At 40.1% G+C, this 23837-nt stretch overlaps 1 protein-coding gene and 1 pseudogene across 8 annotated transcripts in view; both read left to right on the forward strand.

Moving 5' to 3' along the window:
• Window positions 1–23837, forward strand: part of ESRP1 (epithelial splicing regulatory protein 1) — a 54499-nt gene that overhangs the window by 25303 nt on the left and 5359 nt on the right. For 2 of the 8 annotated variants that reach the window (XM_054708288.1, XM_054708284.1), the window contains exons 11-14: window positions 369–590; window positions 3064–3262; window positions 7157–7325; window positions 20256–20406. In XM_054708288.1, coding sequence (XP_054564263.1) covers window positions 369–590; window positions 3064–3262; window positions 7157–7325; window positions 20256–20406 — 741 coding nt within the window. The remainder of the gene's footprint in view (window positions 1–368; window positions 591–3063; window positions 3263–7156; window positions 7326–20255; window positions 20407–23837) is intronic. The other 6 variants (XM_054708281.1, XM_054708285.1, XM_054708286.1 and 3 more) reach the window with 4 other exon arrangements.
• LOC114234134 (U4 spliceosomal RNA) lies at window positions 15483–15547 on the forward strand (annotated as a pseudogene).

Consider the following 23837-nt stretch of genomic DNA (forward strand, 5'->3'; position numbering starts at 1 on the left):
AATGAAAGTGATAGGCTTTAAGGATATTTGTCCCAAAGCAGATATAGATGTATTTGTCGAGTAGACAATTCCTTTAAGCAGATTTGTGCTGTGTGTGGTATATACCTCAGCACACTTTTGCAAAAGTGGGTCTCACACTGGCCCAGATGCAAAGCATGAAGCCCTTTCTCCATGAGTGTGTCTCAAACGTTAATACGCTATGAATTACCTGGGGACCTTGTTAAAATGCAGATTTATATTTAGTAGATTTGGGGTAGAGCCGAGATTATGCATTTCTCACAGGCTCCTCCCCCCGTGATGCCAGTGCTGGTGTGCAGGCAGCATTGTCAAAGCAAGACTGAGTCCTTTCTGTTTTGCTTTGAGTACAGGTGCTGAATCGATTCTCCTCGGCTCCTCCTCTCATTCCACTTCCAACCCCGCCCATTATTCCAGTACTACCTCAGCAATTTGTGCCGCCTACAAATGTTAGAGACTGTATACGCCTTCGAGGTCTTCCCTATGCAGCCACAATCGAGGACATCCTGGACTTTCTGGGGGAGTTTTCCACAGATATTCGGACTCATGGAGTTCACATGGTTTTGAATCACCAGGTAAGAAAATCACTTACTCGAAAACTGATTTGCTTATTTTTATCATCAAAGAGTCTCTCCCCATAAAAGAGTGCAAATGTTTGTCAGTTTTATAGTTAGTCTTGCAGGGAAGATGTAACTATAAATGTGAGAGGTCTTTAGGATGAACTCCAGAAAGAATGCTGTCATCATTACGGTAATACAAATTTGGGTCTGATTCTGTCATCACATATATGCATCAAATTCTCAGTAGCATCATGTAGTACATATCAGTCTAATACAACATTTTACTGTTGCAACTACTGAGCTCTGCAACTCTGCTGTCATAGCGTGAAAGCAATCATAGACAATACGTACCCATGAGCTTCTCTGTTCAAGAGTATTTTGTATCCATAGACTGTCCAGAAAACGTGTGTATGTGTGTGTGTTAGATATCAAATTACATTCGGTAAAGTACAAACTCAATAAAGAGTAGGATCTGTACCACCTAGAGTAGGATGTGGTCATAATAGGCACTCAAATGTATTTATCAATTAATTATTTAATGGAAACCTATCAAAATCTAACCAAATTCTATGATATGCAAGTATACGTTCTAAGCATATTAAAAATAGTTCCTGGCTTAGTGTCCCTTAATTTTGGGTTTAGATAAAATTAATCATCTTTGTTGCTGGACAATATGCCAGTATTTTGTGCTGTCATAAGCAGGACAGAATCCTCAAAACCTATAAACCCAATAGTCCTAATTAAAAATTTTGCAACTCTTCATTAAAAGCAAAGGTGTATTAATTTTTGAAAATGAGATGTTTCTGATTTCAGTGATGGGTTGAATATAGGTTTGTATTGGAAATACCACCGTTTTTCTAAACTACTAGTGTTCCACTTTCTCTTTTCACATGGAGATTTGGTCCCATTTGAAACCATAATCCTGCCTCACTGGGAAGTGCATGTCACTGGGTGCAGGCAGTCAGAAACTCCTGAAACCCTGCTAGGGTTTCCACTCCAGCGCATGCTAGGTACCCTCTCAGCGTGCTTCACGGGTGAGAGTCCTTTTGAAGGAAATTCCCCACAGTTGCCCATAAATCCCCACCAGCGATTGGTTTGGTTTTTCTTTGAGTCACCATTTCTAATAACCTAGGGGCCATTATTACTTTTTAACTAATAACAGTAGACAGAATTACCTGTCAGTGACCCACATGACCTGTTGTGATTGCACTTGGGAGAAATGCTTCTTAGATGATGGACAAGCTCTCAGCTGTTTCGAAGATGTTAGAGTTCCCTCTTGGACTGGGTGTCCCTGGTATCCCTGACTTCCCTGGGATGGCAACTCGTCTGGTAACTTGCATGGTAAATCATTTGCACTAAATGGTCCCTGTGAGACTTTAAAAAAAAAAAATATAATATATATATATATATATATATATATATATATATATTTTATTGATTTTTTACAGAGCGGAAGGCAGAGAGATAGAGAGTTAGAAACATCCATGAGAGAGAAACATCGATCAGCTGCCTCCTGTATGCCCCCTAATGGGGATGTGCCCCCAACCAAGGTACATGCCCTTGACCAGAATCGAACCTGGGACCTTTCAGTCTGCAGGCTGATGCTCTATCCCCTGAGCCAAACCGGTTTTGGCCCCTGGGAGACTTTTAAATCCATAACTGTGAAAGAATTCCCAGAAGCTGATTGTATCTTTTTCTCCCCTCATAAAATGTCCATGCTAAATGTAACTAAGGCATCCCAGTTCTGTGGAACACATCTTATCAGCTTGGTTCTAAATAGGAGATTTTTAGCAAGCTATTTGTAATGGAGAAAATTACGATCAGCACCTGTTTGACCAAGATTTAAGATAGAGATGCATGGGCAGAGGCGAGAGACGGGCTTCCATGCCAGGCTGGTGACACTGCTGTCCCCAACCCGTACTGTGCTTGACAACTGCCCATTTCCTGTCTCCCTTCCTGGCCCCAGGCCACATTCCAGCCTCGGCTGCAGGGACAAGGGAAAGGGGTGTGGCGGGTCAGTGATGGACAGAACTGAGCTCTGAAAGAGGACACTCGTTCATCCAGTTTCTTACAGGAGGATACACAAAGCTCCAGTACGGGTTCTGTTATCAGCTTTTCTCAATCAAACGTAATAATTGGATTTTTCAGAAGGGCAAGACCCAAAACCAATACACAGTCCTATACTCTCAAACCACAGTCCCAAGGAGACCTGATCCACCCTTTGCCAATCTTATACTAGTAGAAACCAAGAAGGACCACTGTCTCCCATGAACCCTCAAAACCGTTTCTTCCATGTGTTGCGGGCCCTTCTGGTACTTAGGGGATGAAATGCAAGTCAGATTTCAGTCCATCCCACGGTCACCCCACCTTTTGTTGCCTACAGTGTTCGTGCTATGGGTGGTGGACACTTTGCATGTTTCGAAAGCAACCATTTCCTGGTTGAAGGAGACCGCCTCCTTTTGTTTTTGTTCTTCCCCCACACGCTCAGGGCCGCCCGTCGGGAGATGCCTTTATCCAGATGAAGTCCGCGGACAGAGCGTTTATGGCTGCACAGAAGTGTCATAAAAAAACCATGAAGGACAGATATGTTGAAGTCTTTCAGTGTTCAGCTGAGGAGATGAACTTTGTGTTAATGGGGGGCACTTTAAATCGAAATGGCTTATCCCCACCGCCATGTAAGTTACCATGTAAGTTTTTCTTGGGTCTTGGCGCTCTTCTACGCTATGTGCTGGTAGGTGCTTAAGCTGCTTTCTGTGTTCCTGGTTCTTTCTGAGGCAGGCAAGGCGGTCACATAGGCTTTACCATCTGAAATCGGTAGCATCTGGGAATCACTGAAGACCTTGGTTGCGGACACCCGTAATTAGAGATGCTACAAATACCTCCTTTCAAATTATATTCTTGCTTTTCCAGTGATAAGCCCTTGATTTCTGAAGCTTAGTGTGCTCAAGATAAGCACTGACTCTGGGAGGCAACCTGGCTATGTAGATATTTTTAATACGCATTTAAAGGTAAAAGAAGTATGGCCGGATCTTTATTATTTTTCTCCTGGAACCCACGAAGCTTTCTGTAGAAGGGTCATTGGATGCCCATTTTGCATCTCTAAGTCATGGAGCATTAAGTATTTTTGGACAGGATAGCCTGGGGAGCATTTCTCTTGCTCTCCAGGATATCTGGCATGAGCAAGTTAGTCAAAAAATGTAAATGCGTGAATAAATTAGCCAAAGTTTCCATTGGATCGCAGGATCAGTGCTTAATTTCAAGCCATGCTCTTGCTCATTGGCCCCTGGGTGCAAGCCATCTGGAATCCTGTTTGAGAGGAATTAAGCCCTTTAGTCTGAAGACCAAGTTTTGGTTAGTCAAGAATGTTAAAACGTGAATCTTTGGACGGTTTTCACTTTTGAATAAAACATACCTGTCAGGAGGCATGTTGGGTATGTTTAAAGCATGTAGCGCTTGGAATGCAGTCCAGAGATAACTGAGACAGTAAACTGGATTATGTGCTTGATTCCAATAACATGGGGAGTGTTCGAGAACATGACTTTCTAATACAGAGAAATCTGTATCAAGAAACCTATTTCAATAAGTGTTATTCATAGGATATTCAGTGGGGCTTAATCCTTTTTTCCCCTTGGAATTTCTAAATGCTAATATTCCATTTATCTGCTGCTTGCTGTTGGTGAAGAGCTAAGAGTTTATCTAATGAGCATCGAGTTTTGAAAGTTTATGATTGGGTTTAAGTAGTTATATATATATATTTTAAATATGTTTTTATTGATTTCAGAGGGGAAGGGAGAGGGAGAGAGAGAGAAACATCAATGATGAGAGAGAATTAAACCTGGGACCCTTCAGTCTGCAGGCCAATGCTCTGTGTTCCTGGTTCTTTGTGAGGTTCTATAGGCTGAGCCAAACCAGCTAGGGCTAAGTAGTTATCTTTTTTTTTTAAATATATTTTATTGATTTTTTACAGAGAGGAAGGAAGAGAGATAGAAAGCTAGAAACATCGATGAGAGAGAAACATCGATCAGCTGCCTCCTGCACACCCCCCACTGGGGATGTGCCCGCAACCAAGGTACATGCCCTTGACCGGAATCGAACCTGGGACCTTTCAGTCTGCAGGCCGACGCTCTAACCACTGAGCCAAACCGGTTTTGGCTAAGTAGTTATCTTAAGGTAATCTTAGTCATATGTATTCTGTCCATAAGCCACTGATTATGTCAGTAACTTTTACGATTTCTCTTAGTGATAATCTTTCAAGCGTTATGAGATAAGGGATTTCTCCTTCATGTGTAACCCAATTTCTGCTGTGATATCATTTTATTTCTCTCTTCCTGGTGCAAAACTGGTCATCACACTTTCTTCATAACACTTTTCATTTCTTCCCTTTCTCCCTCACAAGCCCGAAAATAATAAACATGTTAAATGTATTTTTCACATAAAAATATATTTACACATCTTTACTATTAATACTTTTCCAAAATTTTAACTAAAATTTGCCATTTTAGTGAAAGAGTTCACTTATTTTTTAGTTCAAGTCAGAATTTCAGTTTATGCTAATATTATGCCTGTTGTACTGGACTGTTCTTTTCCTGCCGACTCACTTTAGGTGGTTGCCTATTTATACAACAACCAAAAAATGTACAGAAATTGCATTGTTTTTTATATAATCTCAAGGACTAATACAGTTAAAATAGTGATTAGCTAGGACTCACTGAGGAGTTTCTTACTGAATTTGGGAAAGAAGTGCTGCTAAAGTATCATTGTTTTAAAGTTGCAAACTTTGTTTATAAAAATTTAACTTTTCAAAAAGTTGAGCATTTTAATTTCACCTCCATTCTTCTAGTCTATGAAAATATACTCCTTATTCTCTTTTAGGAATATGAGAATAGCTGTCCTTTCATTTGAGGGATACCCAAATCTGAGTAGACTAATATGTTTAGTTATTAAAAAATTACTACTTTTCTTTGTTTTAAGGCAGAAAAGACTTATACCTACTATGTATATATGTCTTATTGGTTTGCGACACTGTCCTTAATGAATTGCTTGATAGCTTTGAAAGCTGGAAAAATACACACAGGCTTTATAATTTTTTATATGACTGATGCCTTAACTTGTCCTGATTGCCCTTTTAAGGCCAGGCATCATAATTTTAAAATTCATCTACATGTAGCTCGATTTTCAGTGAGTATGAACAAGCTATCCAAAAGATGAATATGAGGTCGATATGGGTACCCATATGACGTCTTTGCCCTGTGTACCCATATGCAACTGACTGCCCTACTCCTCTCCATACACATGTGGAAACTCGCAAGACTTGCAGAAGACGAGAGAGATTTTCATGTGAAAAGGTTATCCCTTATGCCTCTGATATTTGCAAAATAGAATAGGTTGTTCTAGGTGTGCAAATTAAAGTTAGGAACGCTGCCCTAGCCAGTTTGGCTCAGTGGATAGAACATCGGCCTGAGGACTGAAGGGTCCCAGGTTAGATTCCCGTCAAGGGCATGTGTCTCAGTTGCAGGCTCGATCCCCCGCCCTGGTTGGGGTCCTGCGTGCGGTAGGTGACCAGTTGATGTGTCTCCGTCTCTCCCCCTCCCTTCCACTTTCTTTAAAAACCAATGGAAAAATATCCTCGTGAGGATTAACAAAAAAAAAAACAAAGTTAGGAACCCTAAATTCAGGCAACCTCTCAGTTACCTCTTTGCTGGGTACAGATGGCCTGGATAGTGTTCATCTCACTTAGTGAGTTGGGTAACCAGAAAACAGGAATTTCATTCTTTCTATTTTCTATATAATCTGAGTTCACTATTTACTGCTGAGTCTCAGGAAGACTTACACTTCTATTTCTCAGGGCTAATTCCCAGGTTGGATTTTTTAAAAACATGTTTTTATTGTTTTGAGAGAGAGAGAGAGAGAGAAGAAGGGAGAGGGATAGACTGATAGAAATATTGATGATAGAGAAACATCGATCGATTGGCTGCCTCCTGCACGCCCCCTACCAGGGATCGAGGCCACAAACCAGGCATGTGCCCTGACCAGGAATCCATCTGTGACCTCTTTGTTCATAGGGTGATGCTCAACCCCTGAGCCACAGTGGCTGTTCCCAGGTTGGGTTTTTTTGGGGTTTTTTTCTTTACAAGTTTGAAGGTGTAGATTAGCTTCAAACCCCATCATCTGGGTTACCTTTAGGTGGAAATAATGCCAAGTTAATCCAGCTTTTAGTTTGAAATGATACTAAATGTCAGCCCTATGTTTCTTTCCTCAAAGTGTTTGTGGTAACTGGCACTCAATAGTAGGGAAAAATATATATGTCACATGTCAAGAAATGGTTAAGCTGGCGTTTGATGATAACTGGCTTTTCCAACTTTTAGTCCAAGAACGGTTCAGTAGGTTGATGGAGTGTGAGGATTGAGATTACTTCTGAGTTTTGTCTGTATAATCAAAAGGAGGTTGCATGGGGTGGTATAAAGATTTGCTCTCTGACTTTAAAAGATATAGATGCAATAGTAACCTTATGGCTTGAGGGCTAAGCACACGTGCGCCAGCTGTTAACAAACGTCTCAAAGTGTCTCTCTCTGCTTATGTAGGCCTGTCTCCTCCTTCCTACACATTTCCAGCTCCCGCAGCGGTTATTCCTACCGAAGCCGCCATTTATCAGCCCTCGCTGCTTTTGAATCCACGAGCACTGCAGCCCTCCACAGCGTACTACCCGGCGGGCACTCAGCTCTTCATGAACTACACGGCATACTATCCCAGGTGAGGCTGTGAGGGAGGTGGAAGTGAGGGACAGGAACAAATGACTCCTTTGATAGCCGGTGCCTGAGTTCACAAAAGACTATTGTCTGCCACGGGTGAAGGTTACCCTGGTAGGCAGTAGCTTCTGGTCATCTCTAAGCAAGAAGGTCGTTTCAAGACAAACCAAAATAAGTTTGTTTGTTTTGTTTTCTTTTCAAAACTATATATTAACAACATCTTTTAGGCTATTTTTGTATACAACTTTGCTTTTTTTCCTTCTCCATTCTTAGGGCCCTAAGTGAGGGGCACTGTGATCATTGCAATAGGGTGGCAATATCTTGTGAATGAATTTAAAAAAACATACACACCAAGAAAATCCTTAAAGACAACAATTATAGCTAAAACCGGTTTGGCTCAATGGATAGAGCATCGGCCTGCGGACTGAGGGGTCCCAGGTTCGATTCCGGTCAGGGGCATGTGCCTTGGTTGTGGGCACGTCCCTAGTGGGGGTGTGCAGGAGGCAGCTGATAGATGTTTCTCGATGTTTCTGACTCTCTCTCTCCCTTCCTCTCTGTAAAAAATCCATAAAATATATATATAAAAAAGAAGACAACAATTATATTTTTAAATAGCATTAATTCCTGCTACCCCTCAATAAATAAAAAGTTCTTTGAAACTGTACACAACTTGTATTCTTTCACCCCTAAGTCTTTACTAACAAGTCCAAAGTGAGATTTATTTAGAACTTTCTTAGAATCAAATTTTTTATTTTTTTCTGGATTCCAGGGAATATACAATATTGTTCATTTTTTGTGTACACCATAGTGATTAGGCATTTATAAAACTTACAAAGTGATCATCCCGATATGTCTAGTACCCATCTGACACATATGTAATTTATTGACTGTATTATAACAACCAACATGTACTTCCTAATTCCTTCATGTTTTTCACCAACTCCTTCAAACTTCCTACCATCTGGTAACTATCAATTTATTCTCTGTATCTGTGAGTTTGTTTCTGTTTTGTTTGATCATTTATTTTGTTTTTTAGACTCCACATATAAATGAAATCATGCCATATTTGTCTTATGCTAAGTGAAATAAGTTAGACAAAGTCAAATATGGCATGATTTCAACCATGCTATTATAAATGACAAAGTATTTCCTTTTTATGGTCAAGTAGTATTTTATTGTATACATGTACCACAACTTTTCTATCCAGTTGTCTATTGATGGACGTTTGGGTTACTTCCATATCTTGGCTCTTGTAAATAATGCTGCAATGAACCTAGGGCTGCATATATCTTTTTGAATTAGTGTTTTTCTTTTCTTTGGATAAATATCCAGAAGTGGAATTGCTTGGGTATCTGGTAGCTCAATTTTTTAGTATTTTGAAGAACCTCCATACTGTTTTCCATAGTGATACCACCAACTTGTAATCCCACCAACAATTCATGAATTTTTGTCCAAATTCTCATCAGCACTTGTTGTTTGTTGGTTTATTGATAATAACCATTCTGATAGATGTGAGGTGATGACTGATTGTGGTTTTAATTTGCATTTACCTGCTGGTTAGTGATGGTGAGCATCTTTTCATATACCTATTCGCCATCTGTATGTCCTCTTTGGAGAAATGTTTGTTCAGGTCCTCTGTCCATTTTTAAAAATATATATTTTATTGATTTTATAGAGGAAGGGAGAGGGAGAGATAGAGAAACATCAATGATGAGAGGGAATCATTGATTGGCTGCTATCTTCTCCATACTCTCCATCCTCTCCTCCCCCCGCTACTCGGGATTGAGCCCAGAACCTGGGCATGTACCCTGATTGGGAATCGAATCATGACCTCCAGGTTCATAGGTCAATGGTCAACCACTGAGTTATACCAGCCAGGCTGTCCCATTTTTTAATTGGATTGTTTGTTTATTTTTGATGTTGAGTGATATGAGTTCTTTATAAAGTTTTTTTAATAGAAATTTTGGATTGTAACCCTTTATTAAATGTATCATTGGTGAATATCTTCATTCAGTAGATTGTCTTTTGGTTTTGTTGCTAGTTTCTTTCCTTGTGCAAAAGCTCTTTAGTTTGATGTAGTCCCAGTCTTCTTCTGTTCCCTTTCCCTAGGAGACATATCCCAAAAAATAGTGCTATGTAAGATGAGGGATATGTTTTCTTCTAGGAGTGTTAAGGTTTCAGGTATTATATTTAAATCTTTAATCATTTTTATGGTTATGGTTATTTTATGTTTCTTGGATATGATGTAAGAAAGTGTTTTGAGTTCCTTTTTTTTTTTTTGTATCTCTAGTTTTCCCAACACCGTTTATTGAAGAGACTGCTTTTATCATGTCACTCAATACTTGTTTTATATATTTAGGTAGTTTTGGTACTCCTTTGATGTGAATGTTGACACACTTGATGTTTTCCCAAAAGTCCCTTAAATTATTCTCATTATGTAAATTCTTCCTTTTTCTCTTTTGATATTCCAATTGGGTGTTTTCTACTACCTAATATTATAGATCACTGGTACTATTATTGTTCTATGTTAATTATTATTGATTTGAGAGACAGATAAACATTGATTTGTTGTATGCATTCTTGTATGTACCCTGACTGGGAATCTAATCAGCAACCTTGGCGTATTGGGATGATCCATTATGTTTAATTCTTTTATAGAGTTTTTGGGTCCCTGCCAGGTCTAATTGCCCATGATTCTCAATTGAATATATAAGGACCTCTCATTCTTAATTTTCTTTTTATAAAATTTACTAGAGGCCCGGTGCACAAAATTCGTGCATGGAGTGGGGGTTGTCCCTCAGTCTAGCCTGCACCCTCTCCAATCTGGGACCCCTTGAGGAATGTCGGGCCTAAACGGACAGTCAGACATCCCTCTCACAATCCAGGACTGCTGGATCCCAACTGCTTACCTGCCTGATTGCCCCTAACCACTTCTGCATGCCAGCCTGATCACCCCCTAATTACTCCCCTCCCAGCCTGATTGATGCCTAACTGCTCCCTTGCCAGCCTGTTTGCCCCTAACTGCCCTCCCCTGCTGGCCTGGTCACCCCTAACTTCTCTCCCCTGCAGGCATGGTCACCTCTGCAACTGCTCTCCCCTGCAGGCCTGGTTCCCCCCCAACTGCCCTTCCCTGCAGGCCCAGTCGCCCCCAACTTCCCTCCTCTGCCAGTCTGGTCACCCCTAACTGCCCTCACCTGCAGGCTTGATCGCCCCCAACTGTCCTCCCTTGCAGGCCTGGTCCCCTCCAACTGCTCTCCCCTCCAGGCCTCGTCCCTCCCAACTGCCCTCCCCTGCTGGCCATCTTGCGGAGGCCATCTTGTGTCCACATGGGGGCAACCATCTTGTGTGTTGGAGTGATGGTCAATTTGCATATTACTATTTTATTAAATAGGCTAGAGGTCTGGTGCACGGGTGGGTGCCGGCTGGTTTGCCCTGAAGGGTGTCCTGGATCAGGGTGGGGGTTCCCTTGAGACATGGAGTGGCCTGGGCAAGGGGCCTGTGGTGGTTTGCAGCCCAGCCATGCCCCCCGGCGACCCTAGCAGAGGCCCTGGTATCTGGGATTTATTTTTCTTCTATAATTGAAACTTTGTAGCCTTGAGCGGAGGCCAGGGCCAACGGAAAGCTTGGCTTCCTCCATTGCCGGGAGCAACCCAAGCCTCCTGCTCTCTCCAGCTCTGTGGCCACTGCCATATTTGTTGCATTAATTTGCATACCCACTCCTGATTGGTTGGTGGGCGTGGCTTGTGTGCATAGCAGAGCTATGGTCAGTTTGCATGCTTCTCTTTTATTAGATTGGATTAAAAATCTTTGTTAATCCAATAATCAGTTCAATTTATTAAAATAAAAATTTACTTTAACACAAGCAATTACTGCTCAGAATTTAAAAACTTACAACAGGTCTTGTTTTTTTCTTCCCCAGCTATTTAGCCTAAATGTTTCGAGTGTATCTACCAATATGTGACTTTTTAAAAAAGTGGCCTGGAACTAACACATATAATTCCTACAGTTGCTATGTTGCATTGTATTTTTCTTTCCTCTCCATCTATATTTTAGTAGGAAGGAAGAACTTTGGAATCTCAGTAGCAGTGAAGCTTGTAGCCACATTATTGAAAATATTCTTTATTCTACTGGAAAAAAAAGAATAAGGAGATAGCCATGGTAATTGTAAGCTGGTCAGCTTTTAAAGGGTTGAAAAGAAGCAGAAACACATGTAATTAATTTTTCATCATTGAGTACTGTGTCAGGCACCTCTCCCAACTCCAGTCTGTCACCTTCTGTGGACTCTGTGACAATCACTTGCCGGCAGTGGTTATAACAAAGATCTTTGTTTACCTTCCTTACATCATTAGAATGTCAGGAGTGGAATGCATTGTTTCACTGCATACCTGGTGCAGTTTCCCATGTCTACAATAAATTTATTTGCAGAATATCCAGTTCCTCCATTGACTTGCTCTCTGGGCGCTATTAAAAGAAGGAATCTCTTAGAAATAATTTTCCATCACAGTGAGGTGGGAAACTCTTGAATTGAAACCCCAAATGCAGGAGGAACTGACATGTATGGCTTAATAGCTCCTGTAATTTGGGGCCCTTGACTATATGTTATTTTTTTTTTCCATTACTAGTTTTAAAGTTTGTAATATCCTCATTGTTAATTATTAAGAGTATAAAGTATAATGTGGAAAAGGATATTCCCATTTACACACTTCAAAATCTAGAGGAACCACTATTATTAGTTTGGTAACATACACATTTGTATGTGCTTCTAAATAATGTGGCATACTTACACCTGTACTGCCTATCTGTTCTGTTATATATAAACTTTCCAATATGTCATGGAGTTCTTTCTATTTATCTCATTCTTCTAACTTCCACATGATGTTAATATAATCGTAATTTAACAATTTCTTTATTTTTAGACATCTAATTTTATTTTCTCTAGTAAATAAAAGTGCCTGTTGATCTTTAAGTACTTATATTTCTTCAGGACAGTTTAATGATAATTTATAAAATAAAGATAATTTGTAGGAATAATATAACCTATAGAAATAAGATAAGCAAATTCCCAAAACAAGAAGATATTTTACTGTTTTGGTAGAACACCATTAATTTCTAACCTCACATGATTATTAAGGCATTTGAGGCTATTGGAAAACTCTGTTGTGTACATGTACAAGTATATTTTGGTCAATTCTTGGATAAGTAGGCAAGTTTGAGATCGCACACTCTAAGCTAAAAAGATATTAAATCAGAAGATTTGGAGTTTGTCTCTGAAAGTAACATTTTTTGTAATTCCCTCCATTTAAAAAAATGATATACGTCAGTTTGATTTCAGATTAATGCAATGTATTCATTGCTTTAAAACATCAAGATTCTAATGTATTTTGTGTATTTCTAAAAGCATGTCCCTCAAAAAAAATTAAACATTTTTAACTTTTAATTTTACTGAGCAAACTATTATTTAATACCTCTTGAGTGTGACATTGGGACTGGTAAGATTAGTAAAACATGGACCCATTGGTTCCACAAATGCAAACTGGAATTCAGCATACAATATAATGACACTAGCATGTTGTAATAGTGCAATAAAAGCAATATTGTAATAATGGAGAAGCGCCAGATAATTTTTGTTGACGGAAATGATTATCACCCTCAGTTTTTTTCAGTTTGGATTTATTTCTACATGATGTAAACAAGAACTGCTGTTGGCAATTTTTTCTCTACTATCAGTGAGAATTCATTCTAGCTTTCATGGAAGAAGTAGTCATTTGCTAGTCTAAAGACAATACATATAATGAGCAGTTCAAGGAATTAAATATACTTACAATTATTTTTAGCATTATAGAAAATTAGGAAGTACAGGGAACCTCAAGAAAAAAAAATTGCTCAAAAAACCTAATAAGATTGGCTTCAATTTATAGATTTGTTTTTCTAAGGATTTTTCTTACAAAATTAGGATTATGTTATTTTCAAGAATAAGTTTAAAAATCTGTAAATATGCAAATAAACATAAGTTGAGAATATCTATTACCCAGTTGTATCAATATTTCACCACTTTTGTTTCATCTATTAACACTGTTTGCCTTACTACCAGAACACTACAAAAGCTAGGGATTGCTTCTTTCTATTGCTATTTATTATGTGTCAAATATATCTTTAAATATAATGCTTTCAGAGTAAGTAAGCACCTTACTCTTAAAGCATTAACATTCTAATTAAAAGAAAGAGAACTTAACTAAAATACATGTGCCAACCTTGATAAAGAAAATAACCGTGCCATGGCTGGTGTGGCACAGTTGGAGTGACGTCTTGTATGCTGAAAGGTCGCAGGTTCAATTCCCTGGTTGGGGCATGTGTGGGAGGCAAACAATCCATATTGATGTTTCTCACATTGATGTCTGTCTCTCTCTCTCTCTCTCTCTCTCTCTCTCTCTCTCTCTCTCTTCCCCTCTTCTCCCCCCCCTCCTCCCCCCCAAAAAACGAATAAAAAATAAAATAAATAAAAAATATTAAAAAATAAAAAGAAAATAACCCTATTTTGCATCTACTGTCCTATTTAAGCATTTCCTTGGTGTGTCTTTAAGGGATTACACTAAAGTAGGCCCAATGGAAGAACTGACATTTGTATATGAATTTTACTTAACAATGTAGGCTGACTTTTGATTTTCTTTATGAGTTAAGTGGTTTCTTAAACTACCTCTTTTTAAAATTTTTTTCACTGAAAGCAAAATGTTGTTTTAGCAAACGTTTTTCATTTACATACAAAATAATCAATAAGGTATCTCTGGAAACGTAGACAGTAAATACTGGTAACCAAGGAGCTGTAACAGGTTGCTTCTACAGAGTGGTTCAGATTTGTTGGGGGAAAGGGTATGATGGAGTCATATTTGTGCCTTCCATATTGTACAATATTCCTATTCTAAAAAGACAAAACTGTATTTTTTAAATGACCAAACTTTTTTTTCAAAAGTAACTTGTGAGTGGACATTGCCTTCTGCTGCTTTGCCAAGAAGCACAGATTCCCACGTATCACAGTGTGTTTTGCTTGTTTCTTCGTTCTGTTATTTAGCATTATATTGCTTTTTAAAATGCATTTTTTTAAAACCTGTAAGAGGATCAGTGGTGTTATGATTTTGTGCTTTCAGTCAAACAGCAAGATTACTTTCAAAATAATGCCTAGTGTAGGATTCTGTTTTCAGATTAAACATGGGGCTTGCCCCAGCCTGGTGGCTCAGTTGGTTGGAGGGTTATCCCTGACAAAAAAAGGGTTTCTGGTTCGATCCCCTGTCAGGACGCACAGGATCCATGTTTCTTTCTCTCTCTCTTTATCTCCCCTTCCTCTCTGTAACGTGAGTAAAAACATATCCTTGGGTGAGGAATTTTTGTTTAATGGGACTTTCTGGAGGCTCTCTTTGTTTTGAGTAACCAGCCTGTATTATGTACTTGAAACATGATAACTGTAGTAGCGGGTTATATTTTATACCCTTTAACATGGTTGGATTAAATTTAAGTTTAGTTACCAAACTATTTTGACAGTACATAAATTAGCTGAAGAGGTGAAATAGATTCTTGGAAGATGTCTTTAAAGCATTCCAAAGTGTTTTCATATCCATTGGTTATTTAACTTTTCTTTGAAAGGTAGGTACATGTGCATAAAGAAGTTTATACAGTCATGGCGCCACGTACGGATGTTTCAGTGAGAAGTGTCAGTGATGGATTGCACAGAGAAAGGTGATTCCACAAGTTATAAGAGAACTGAAAATTTCCTAACACCTTCCAATAGCCATCATAACCTCATTGCAAATGCTTGTCATGGTGTTACAGTTGTCTACAGCAGGGGAGGGGAACACCTGGCCCGTGGGCCATATAAGGTGCAGGAAATCATTTGGTCTGGCCCTGCCAAGGCATTAGGGGTGAGTTAATTAAATGTTTGACCAAATAGAGCAGGCCAGTTTTTAAGTTGATCGTGTTGTATGGCCCTCAAATGATGTTACACATATCCAAATGGCCCTTGGCAGAAAAAAAAGGTTCCCCATCCCTGATAGTATTCAGTACAATAACCACCTACACAGGTTTGTTGCATAGCTGTGTGGGAACAGAATGTTACCCCAAAATTTGTCTTTGCCATTAGGATTATTTTAGGCTGAGTAAGAAACAGCACACAAGCTTTGCGCAGTGGCAGTATCGTAGCCAATGAGGTTTATCCTAGGCGTGATTATTGCTAATTGTTTTTGTTTTTTTTAAAGAAAAAGAAATATTCACACAGGGAGATGCTTTGAAAACCAAGTTAAAGTTACTCTTTGTAAAAGATATTTTTGGTTGTTAGGAAAATCTCTATTAGTAAGAATATCCCCTTCCTGTGAAGAAGGGAATGATTTTTATCACAAGAAACTCTTGGTGCTGAATACAACAATCTTAAATCTGCAGAACAACCTTAACCTTGTTTACTTTGCTTTTCCTGGTAACATATCCCCCTCCCTCCACAACCTCCCCCCCCCCCCCCACTACCACCACCGCCATGGGGTACTTAAGGTGGTGGCTTCAGCCATTCTGGGGAGTTACTCAGATCTAAATCTCTCTCATGCTTACAGGAAGTATACATGTCATTAAGCTTTTATTTTTCTCCTGCTAATCTCTCTTTTTTTATTTTTTAATACATTTTTATTGATTTCAGAAAGGGGGGAGAGAGATAGAAACATCAGTGATGAGAGAGAATCATTGATCAGTTGTTTCCTGCATGCTCCCTACTGGGGATTGAGGCCACAACCCAGGCACGTAGCCTGTCCTGGAATTGAACTGTGACCTGGTTCATAGGACGATGCTCAACCACTGAGCCACATCAGCTGGGCTAATCTGTCTTTTAATATAGCCAAGAACCCAGGAGAGTAGAAGAGAATTATTTTTCCTCCTCTACAAAGCAGTAAGCTATACCGTACAGTCGTTGCGTGGTGCAGTGGGATACACCATCTAGGTCTGTGTAAGTGCACTCCCTCAATGATGTTTACACAATGACGAAATGACGAAGGCTGCATTGCTCAGAGTTAAGCAGCACATGACCGAATATAGCCTTTCAAAAGAGCTAACAAATCCAGGATCCAGATATAGTAATCAGTCCATGAGCAGTCATGGAATTAAATTTCCAAAGAGTACTGAAAAGTTAACCTTGCTGAAATGGTTGATTTCAGATGAAATTTAAAGTTAGTTCAAAAATTTTCTATATAACATCCAGCCGGTATAGCTCAGTGGTTGAGCGTCTTATCTATGAATCAGGAGATCACGACTTGATTCCAGTCAGGGCACATGCCCGGGTTGTGGGCTTGATCTCCAGTGGGGGATGTGCAGGAGGCAGCCAATCAATATTCGTTCTCATTGATGTTTCCATCTCTCCTTCTCCCTTCCTATCTGGAAAAAAAAAATTATAATAAAAATTTTTAAATATTTCCTATATGGAAACAGTCATTTTCCAAATAAAAGGTCATTGTAACACTCGGGGATTTGTAAGGCAGCAGGAACCAGGTGTCTTTCTGCAGGACTTTTCATGTTTCCTAAGCTAATGTGTTATGCACATCCAGAGGGGAGAATTTAGTTCTCTAATCTTTTCACTTAACCTATTTCTTTACCTGAGAGATAATGCTGTGATCCTCTCTTCTCTAGAGAAATATGGCAAGTCCTCAAATGACGAATACTGTCATACTATGACTTTACATTTTAGAATGCCACCCGATAACATTAATCAGTGTCACCAATGTTTAGTAATTTGTAATCCTATATAATAAAAGGATAATATGCAAATAGACCAAACAGCAGAATAACCAATCAAGGTGTAATACGCTAATGAAATGCTAAGGCTGCTTAACTGCTCGCTATGACGTGCACTGATCATCAGGGGGCAGACAGGCGACCGGTCGACCAGTCTCTATGATGTGCACTGACCACCAGGGTTGATGCTCTGACCGATAGATTAGCTTGCTGCTGGGGTCCAGCCAATAGGGACTGAGCGAGATGGGCTGGACACGCCCTGGAGCCCTCCCGCGGTCCCTCCCCGGCCCAATCATGTGCTGGTGGGTTCCCTCAGCCTGGCCTGTACCCTCTTGCAATCCGGGACCCCTTGGGGGATGTCGGAGAGCGGGTTTCAGCCCAGTCCGCAGGCTACTCCCCTTGGGTGGGTGCCAGACGCAGGGCTCATGGCTGGCAAGCGCTGCTGTGGCAGTGCGAGTTGCTCCTGATCGGGACTGATTGGGCGCGAGCCCACGGCAGGCATGGTGGGGTCAGGATGAGTGGGAGCAGCAGGTAGGAGCTGCAGGCAAGTGTTGGACTGCGGGTTTCAGCCTGATCCCTGCAGGCCACCCAGAGAGACCCCACCCGTGCACAAATTCGTGCACTAGGCCTCTGGTATTAAATAAATGAGTGAAGGGTATGTGACACTTGTTTTCGCTGGAGTGTATGTGAGTGTCATGGCATCCTGGCCCCCAATATTTTCATATATATACCTGTTCTACACAGAATTTTGAATGACTTATTAGGATACATTGAACATTATGAAATTAAATGATATAAATTAGTATCTGGGAAAATGTAGGATAGGAAGCATGTTTGAATGGTCTCACAACAGAATCTCAAGCAACTAAATTAGAATTGCAAAACTCAAACTTCAAAGGAAAGGCGGTCAGACGCTGAGGGAAACAGTTTTTCTCTACATTGGGTTTAAAAATTTTTTTTTTACCTAAATATGTAGAAAGGACATGAAGTACTGCAGTGGAGGAAATCTGGAACAACTTTATAATACATGCACTTGTGTGTTAAATTCAGCGATTTCTTAACACGTGTGGCTTGGGAAGGAGCCTCAGCCATGGCCATAAATACTGTGTACAGCAGCAGTGCTCCATGGTGCTCCGAACGTAAACCTTTGGTAAAGCCCCTCTCCTGCCGTTTTTCTTTTCGCTTCATTTCCTCTCACCCCCAACCCACCTCAGTTCTTTGTTCAGGCAGCTCAACAAGGTTTTCTACCCAGCTCCAGTGCAGTCCCCTTGGTAATTTACATGACGTGGTACGATCTCCCAGCACTCTAGACCTTTGAATTCATTGCTGTATTGACTTGTGGACGTTACATTATTGACACTGTGCACAAGAGACACTGATAAATATTGGCACTTGAGAATCTGAAACCTAACTAAAAAGACAATGGAGGTAAGTAAGAACCGAAAACAGTGACGAACAATTGAGCATAAAGATTAGGATGAGCTTCTGGTATAGTCTGGCTTTGATGGACAACTCTTATCTGTTTTTTTATTTTTTTTTTTATTTTTTTATTGCTTTCAGAGAGGAAGGGAGAGGGGGAGAGAGACTTTCAGTGATGAGAGAGAATCCTTGTCTCCTGCACGCCACCCACTGGGGATCGAGCTTGCAACCCAGGCATGTGTCCTGACTGACAATCAAACCGTGACCTCCTGGTTTGTAGGTGGACATTCAACCACTGAGCCACGCTGGCAAAAAAAAAAAAAAAAAAAAAAAAAAAAATTCTGTTTTTCAAAGTTTGGTAAAATTCACCTGTGAAGCCGTGCCTCCCAGGTGACTCGAATAGGCAAACAAGTTGCGGATCACGGCTTTAGACACCGAAGCGGTTAAAGGCAGCTTGGTGTCCAGTAATACTTGCAGGCTCTCCCATATTTTCAAGATAGTGAAATAGAATGATGGTGATGGAAATAGCAAAAGTGAAATAACAAATGACTGCATTTTATGGTTTATGGAATAACTTGGTATGTTTAAATCATTGAATCTGCAGAACAGTTCTGGGGAACTTGGAAGGTGCTATCATCCCCATTTACCAAATGATGTAATTGAAGTTAAAAGAAATTAAGTGACTTGCTCGGGGCTGCTGCGCCAATAAAATAAAAAAAATGGAGTCTGGAACTAGATGCACATGTGATATCATTCCTATTAACCATCAGTTAGGATCATGTAGGCTACAGACTCTCAAAGATTTTTAGTCCCTTTCATTTTGTGTGTGTGTGTGTTTGCTTGTCTTTGAAATGGGATAATCACCTCCTTAGAAAGATGTATAAAGGTTAATCATCTAAAACTGTGGGTCTTGATCGCTCTTTAATAACAACTTATTTTAAAATTTCCCCAATATTTTCAGTTACTACGGGTTTCTGGCCACTGATTGTGGTGGAAAACCGATTGGGTGGTGAATAGGATGAAGCTTATTTTATGACATGGCAATTACTTAAGTTGCCACCTAAAGAATGAGGTGTTCACTTGGTTTGTGCTCCTTGGGGGTGACGGCTGAAGGTGTACCAAGAAGGCGGGTGCCTCAGTTCCCCACTGTGTTCATGGTGATTGACTTCAATTTGCTGGGAATCTTCTCCAGTTCACCCGCCACCTCCTCCTCCTGCTTTTTAGTCAGGTTGGAAGGGATGTCTCAGAGGTGCTGTAGTATCTTTGTATTACTGTGCTCCACTTCCTATGCTGTCCCTTTGCTTGTGTGTACGGGTAAAACAGTCTGTTCCTTGGGGGAAATCACTTCAGGGGCTTTCTTTCGGTGTCTGTGGCTGTGGCTCCTATTAGTCCTTCGTATTCGTGCCTTCATATTCTTGATGACGAGCCGGTTAATCATCAATGAGCTGGGCTGTGGACGTGGTGCTTTGTGGTTGAGTGACCTTAAAGGCTTAATTCTCTCCTTCCTGCCCCTTTAAGAATCTCAGCGAGAACTGGGTCTTTGAGGAAGCCCTGCACTTGAACTCTGCATTAACCCTTCTACCTTTTAACTTCAGGCTTTTCTGGAAATAATGGTGTTCTTACCTGGCTTGGGAGAGAGAACTCGGATGATTCTGAGATCGCCTTGAGAGGGTCTGTTACCTGACGTGACTAATGTTTTTAGAGTAAATATTCGACGTTGTCTATTCCTATTGGTTCACTGTACTTTCTCTTCCTTTAGCCCCCCAGGTTCGCCCAATAATCTTGGCTACTTCCCTACAGCTGCTAATCTTAGCGGTGTCCCACCACAGCCTGGCACGGTGGTCAGAATGCAGGGCCTGGCCTACAATACTGGAGTTAAGGAAATTCTTAACTTCTTCCAAGGTTACCAGGTCAGTAGCTTGAAGAAGAAAACTATTCAGTGCCCTTAATACTTAAGTTGATTTGCCTAAAGAATGCAGCCAGGAAGGAAACCGATTCTCTGAACTTTATGTGTGTACAAGTGCTACTAGATGGCTGATGGAGGCAAAAAAAAAAACCCAAGTCGGTCAGTGAATCTGGAGGACCAGTTGAGTGCTAACTTCAACCTCATCCCTTTGACAAGGTCAGGGCTTTTCCACGCTATGCTTCTATTTAATCTGTTGGTGCTGTTTTGGCACATAAGCAGTGTGGTTCGTGAATCGGTTGCCTCCATCTGGGGATTGAACCTGCAACCTTTTGGTGTACAGGAAGACACTATCACCAGCTGAGCCACCTGGCGGGGCCAAAGTAAAAAATTCTTGACTAACAAAAAAAAAAAAAATACTTAAACGTGGTGTTGAAATGGAATATTTACAAAGTTGTCAGAGGGCTCTATGCCTATCCTGAAACAACAACAACAAAGGAAGCTCAATGAATCTTTAGTTAAGAACTCCTTAAAATGAGCTATAGGATATCCATTGAGCCATGTATGTTAAATGATCCGCAATTAATTCTTGTGAAACTGGTATTACTCTCGTCACTCTACCACTGCCTGTGTCCATCAATTGTTTTCCGACTTCAGCTAAAGAAGGAGCTTTTTCTTGGTAAGATCTCTTTAACAATGAGCAAAATCTCCCCTCATTGCCATCTCATCTGAGCAGACACCTTTTCTTAAATCACATAATACCTAGAACCGAACTCTTCTTTCTTGCAATAGCTAAAATTCATTATTAGACAGCCTTCTAATTGCATTAAGAGCAAAAATTGTCTTTCTCCTTGAAACTGAGCTTTGCTTCAGTCTTTAGAGTTGGGAAGCCTTTATAGGCATGATTGTCAAATCCTAAAATAGCCCTGGATCATTTATGGTACGGCGTTTTAAGGGTTGTGCCTGCAGAGGCTGTTTTCACTATTAGAATGGATTTACAAGCTTGGTGTCCATGAATCATGGAAGATTGTAGAACTCAACTAAAATTTGTGGGTTTTTTTTTTTTTTTTCCCAGATAGCAGTAGATACTTTGCTTTTCCCCTAAACAATTAAGCTGCCCAACAGAAGAAGCCCTTGCAGAGATGACTCGGTAGAACCTCTGACAACCTATGAACCAGGAGGTCAGGGATCAATCCCCTGTAGGAGGGCATGCAGGAGGCAGCCGATCAATGATTCTCTGTCATCACTGGTGTTTCTATCTCTCTCTCCCTCTTCCTTCCTCTCTGAAATCAATAAAAATATCTATTTTTTAAAAAAGTTATTATAAATTTCATACCTGATTCATTAGGTTATGAAAAGAATAGAGAATTTTATCAAAGGTTATTAAAAAAGGTTGCTTAGCCCTAGCTGGTGGTTCTCAGTGGTTAGCGCTTTAGCCCACGCACCAAAAGGTCTCAGGATCAGTTCCCAGTCAAGGGCAAGTACCTGGGTTGCAGGTTTGTTCCCAGGCCTCAAGTCAAGGTGCATGCGGGAGGCAACCAATCCATGTGTCTTTCTCTTTCTCTTTTCCCATCCCCTTCCATTCATCTAAAAGCAATGGAAAATCCTCAGATAAAAATTAAAAAAAAAAAATTTGCTTAATCTCATGGAGTTTTGAGTTTTGTATTTTCCCCCATTGTTTTTCAATTCTAAAAAGTAACAAGCAAAGTTTCAGTTTTTAGTGGTCAGGTGAATTAATTTGTTGGTTATTTTGACTGATCAACTTTTACATGCACACTGAATAGAATTAAGCAGTTGTACACATACGTTGGTTATGAGATTAAGCAAAATTGCTGCTATTATGAAGAGTGCTCTGGCTGGCTTTTGTGGGTATTTATTCTATCACAAATTAGTAATAACAATCATTTCTAGATTTGTGGCTGAAATATTGGTGTGCTTCTGAGTTGTGATAAAATAACTTCAGTCTGCAGCAGTTTGTCATCAAGATTGGGGTAGAGTTATCTGATATCAAAAGCAGAAAGGTTGCGCAAAATGATTTCATCTCTAGACATTTGGCCTTCCTTTCTGAAGTGCCTGGAATTTATGACCTGGCCCAATGAATTAGGAGTATGCAGGGACCTCCATTTTTCAATTCAGTATATCAAATTATTGCAATGTATGTCTTCAGTCATTTGAGTGCTAAGATAGTTACAATGCATCATTCAAAATCTTTTCTATCTAACCTAAGTTCTTATCACTCTCACATATTTTCTCTTAGACTTAATAATTTTCTACTTTCTCTTAGACTTCATAATTTTTTTTAGTAAATTATTTTATCTCAATTATATTAAGAACAGAAAATAACAGCCATGCTCTTCAGCTGCTCTGAAGCTTGGGAGATCAGGCCGGGTGAGGACATAGGATCTCATTATCCTCTCAGCGATTCCACCCTCCTATGAAGGCCCTCCATAAAAGAGATTGATCCTAAGAAAGAAAGAAAATAACAGCCACTAGCTGTTCGATTCCAGATTCTTTAGATACCATTTTGTCACAAGACCAATCGATCAGAGGATGACTTTCTTATCTTTACTTACAGTGTATTTCTTGCTGGTTGCTGATTTAATAGTTATTCATTTGACTTTTGGTTATTTAGCATTTATTTTATGTAATTATATAATTTACTTATATTAAGCAAATACTTGATAATAATTGGTCGAGAGAATGAAATCTCTCCATAGTTTGATTCTGGTTTTAAAAAAATACATATATCTTGCCCAACCGCTGTGGCTCAGTGGTTGAGTTGTCGAGCCATGAACCAAGAGGTCTCTGGTTTGATTCCCAGCCAGGGCACATGCCCGGGTTTCAGGTGTGGGCTCAATCCCCAGTGGGGGCTGTGCAGGAGGCAGCTGATCGATGTTTCTCTCTCATTGATGTTTCTATCTCGCTCCCTTCCTCTCTCTCTAAAATCAATAAAAATAGATTTTTGAGCCCTGGCCTGTGTTGCTCAATGGATAGAGTGCCGGCCTGGAGACTGAAGGGTCCCAGGTTCGATTCTGGCCAAGGGCACATGCCCAGGTTGTGGGCTCGATCCCCAGTATGGGACGTGCAGGAGGCAGCCAATCAGTGATTCTCATCATTAATATTTCTCTCTCTCTCTCCCCCACCCCCTTCCTTCCTCTCTGAAATCAATAAAAATATATTTAAAAATATATATGCTTTTGAAAATACATGTCTTGATATAATAATGGCATATATCATTCTCTATACATACGTTATTTTTAAATACAGTCTTTGGAATTATGTTTCCCCCCCACTCAGCAAAATTCCTTCTATAAAACTATTCCAACTTAAGTTTTCCATACTTCATTAAGGGTGAGGGTGGGGGTGTAAGGCTGGAAAGGGCAGGATTTCCACAAAAGGGGGAATTCTGATGGCCTCAGCAAGATGCAGGGCATGGGT

The sequence above is a fragment of the Eptesicus fuscus genome, chromosome 19 (genome assembly GCF_027574615.1).
Source record: "Eptesicus fuscus isolate TK198812 chromosome 19, DD_ASM_mEF_20220401, whole genome shotgun sequence".
Lineage (NCBI taxonomy): Eukaryota > Metazoa > Chordata > Mammalia > Chiroptera > Vespertilionidae > Eptesicus > Eptesicus fuscus.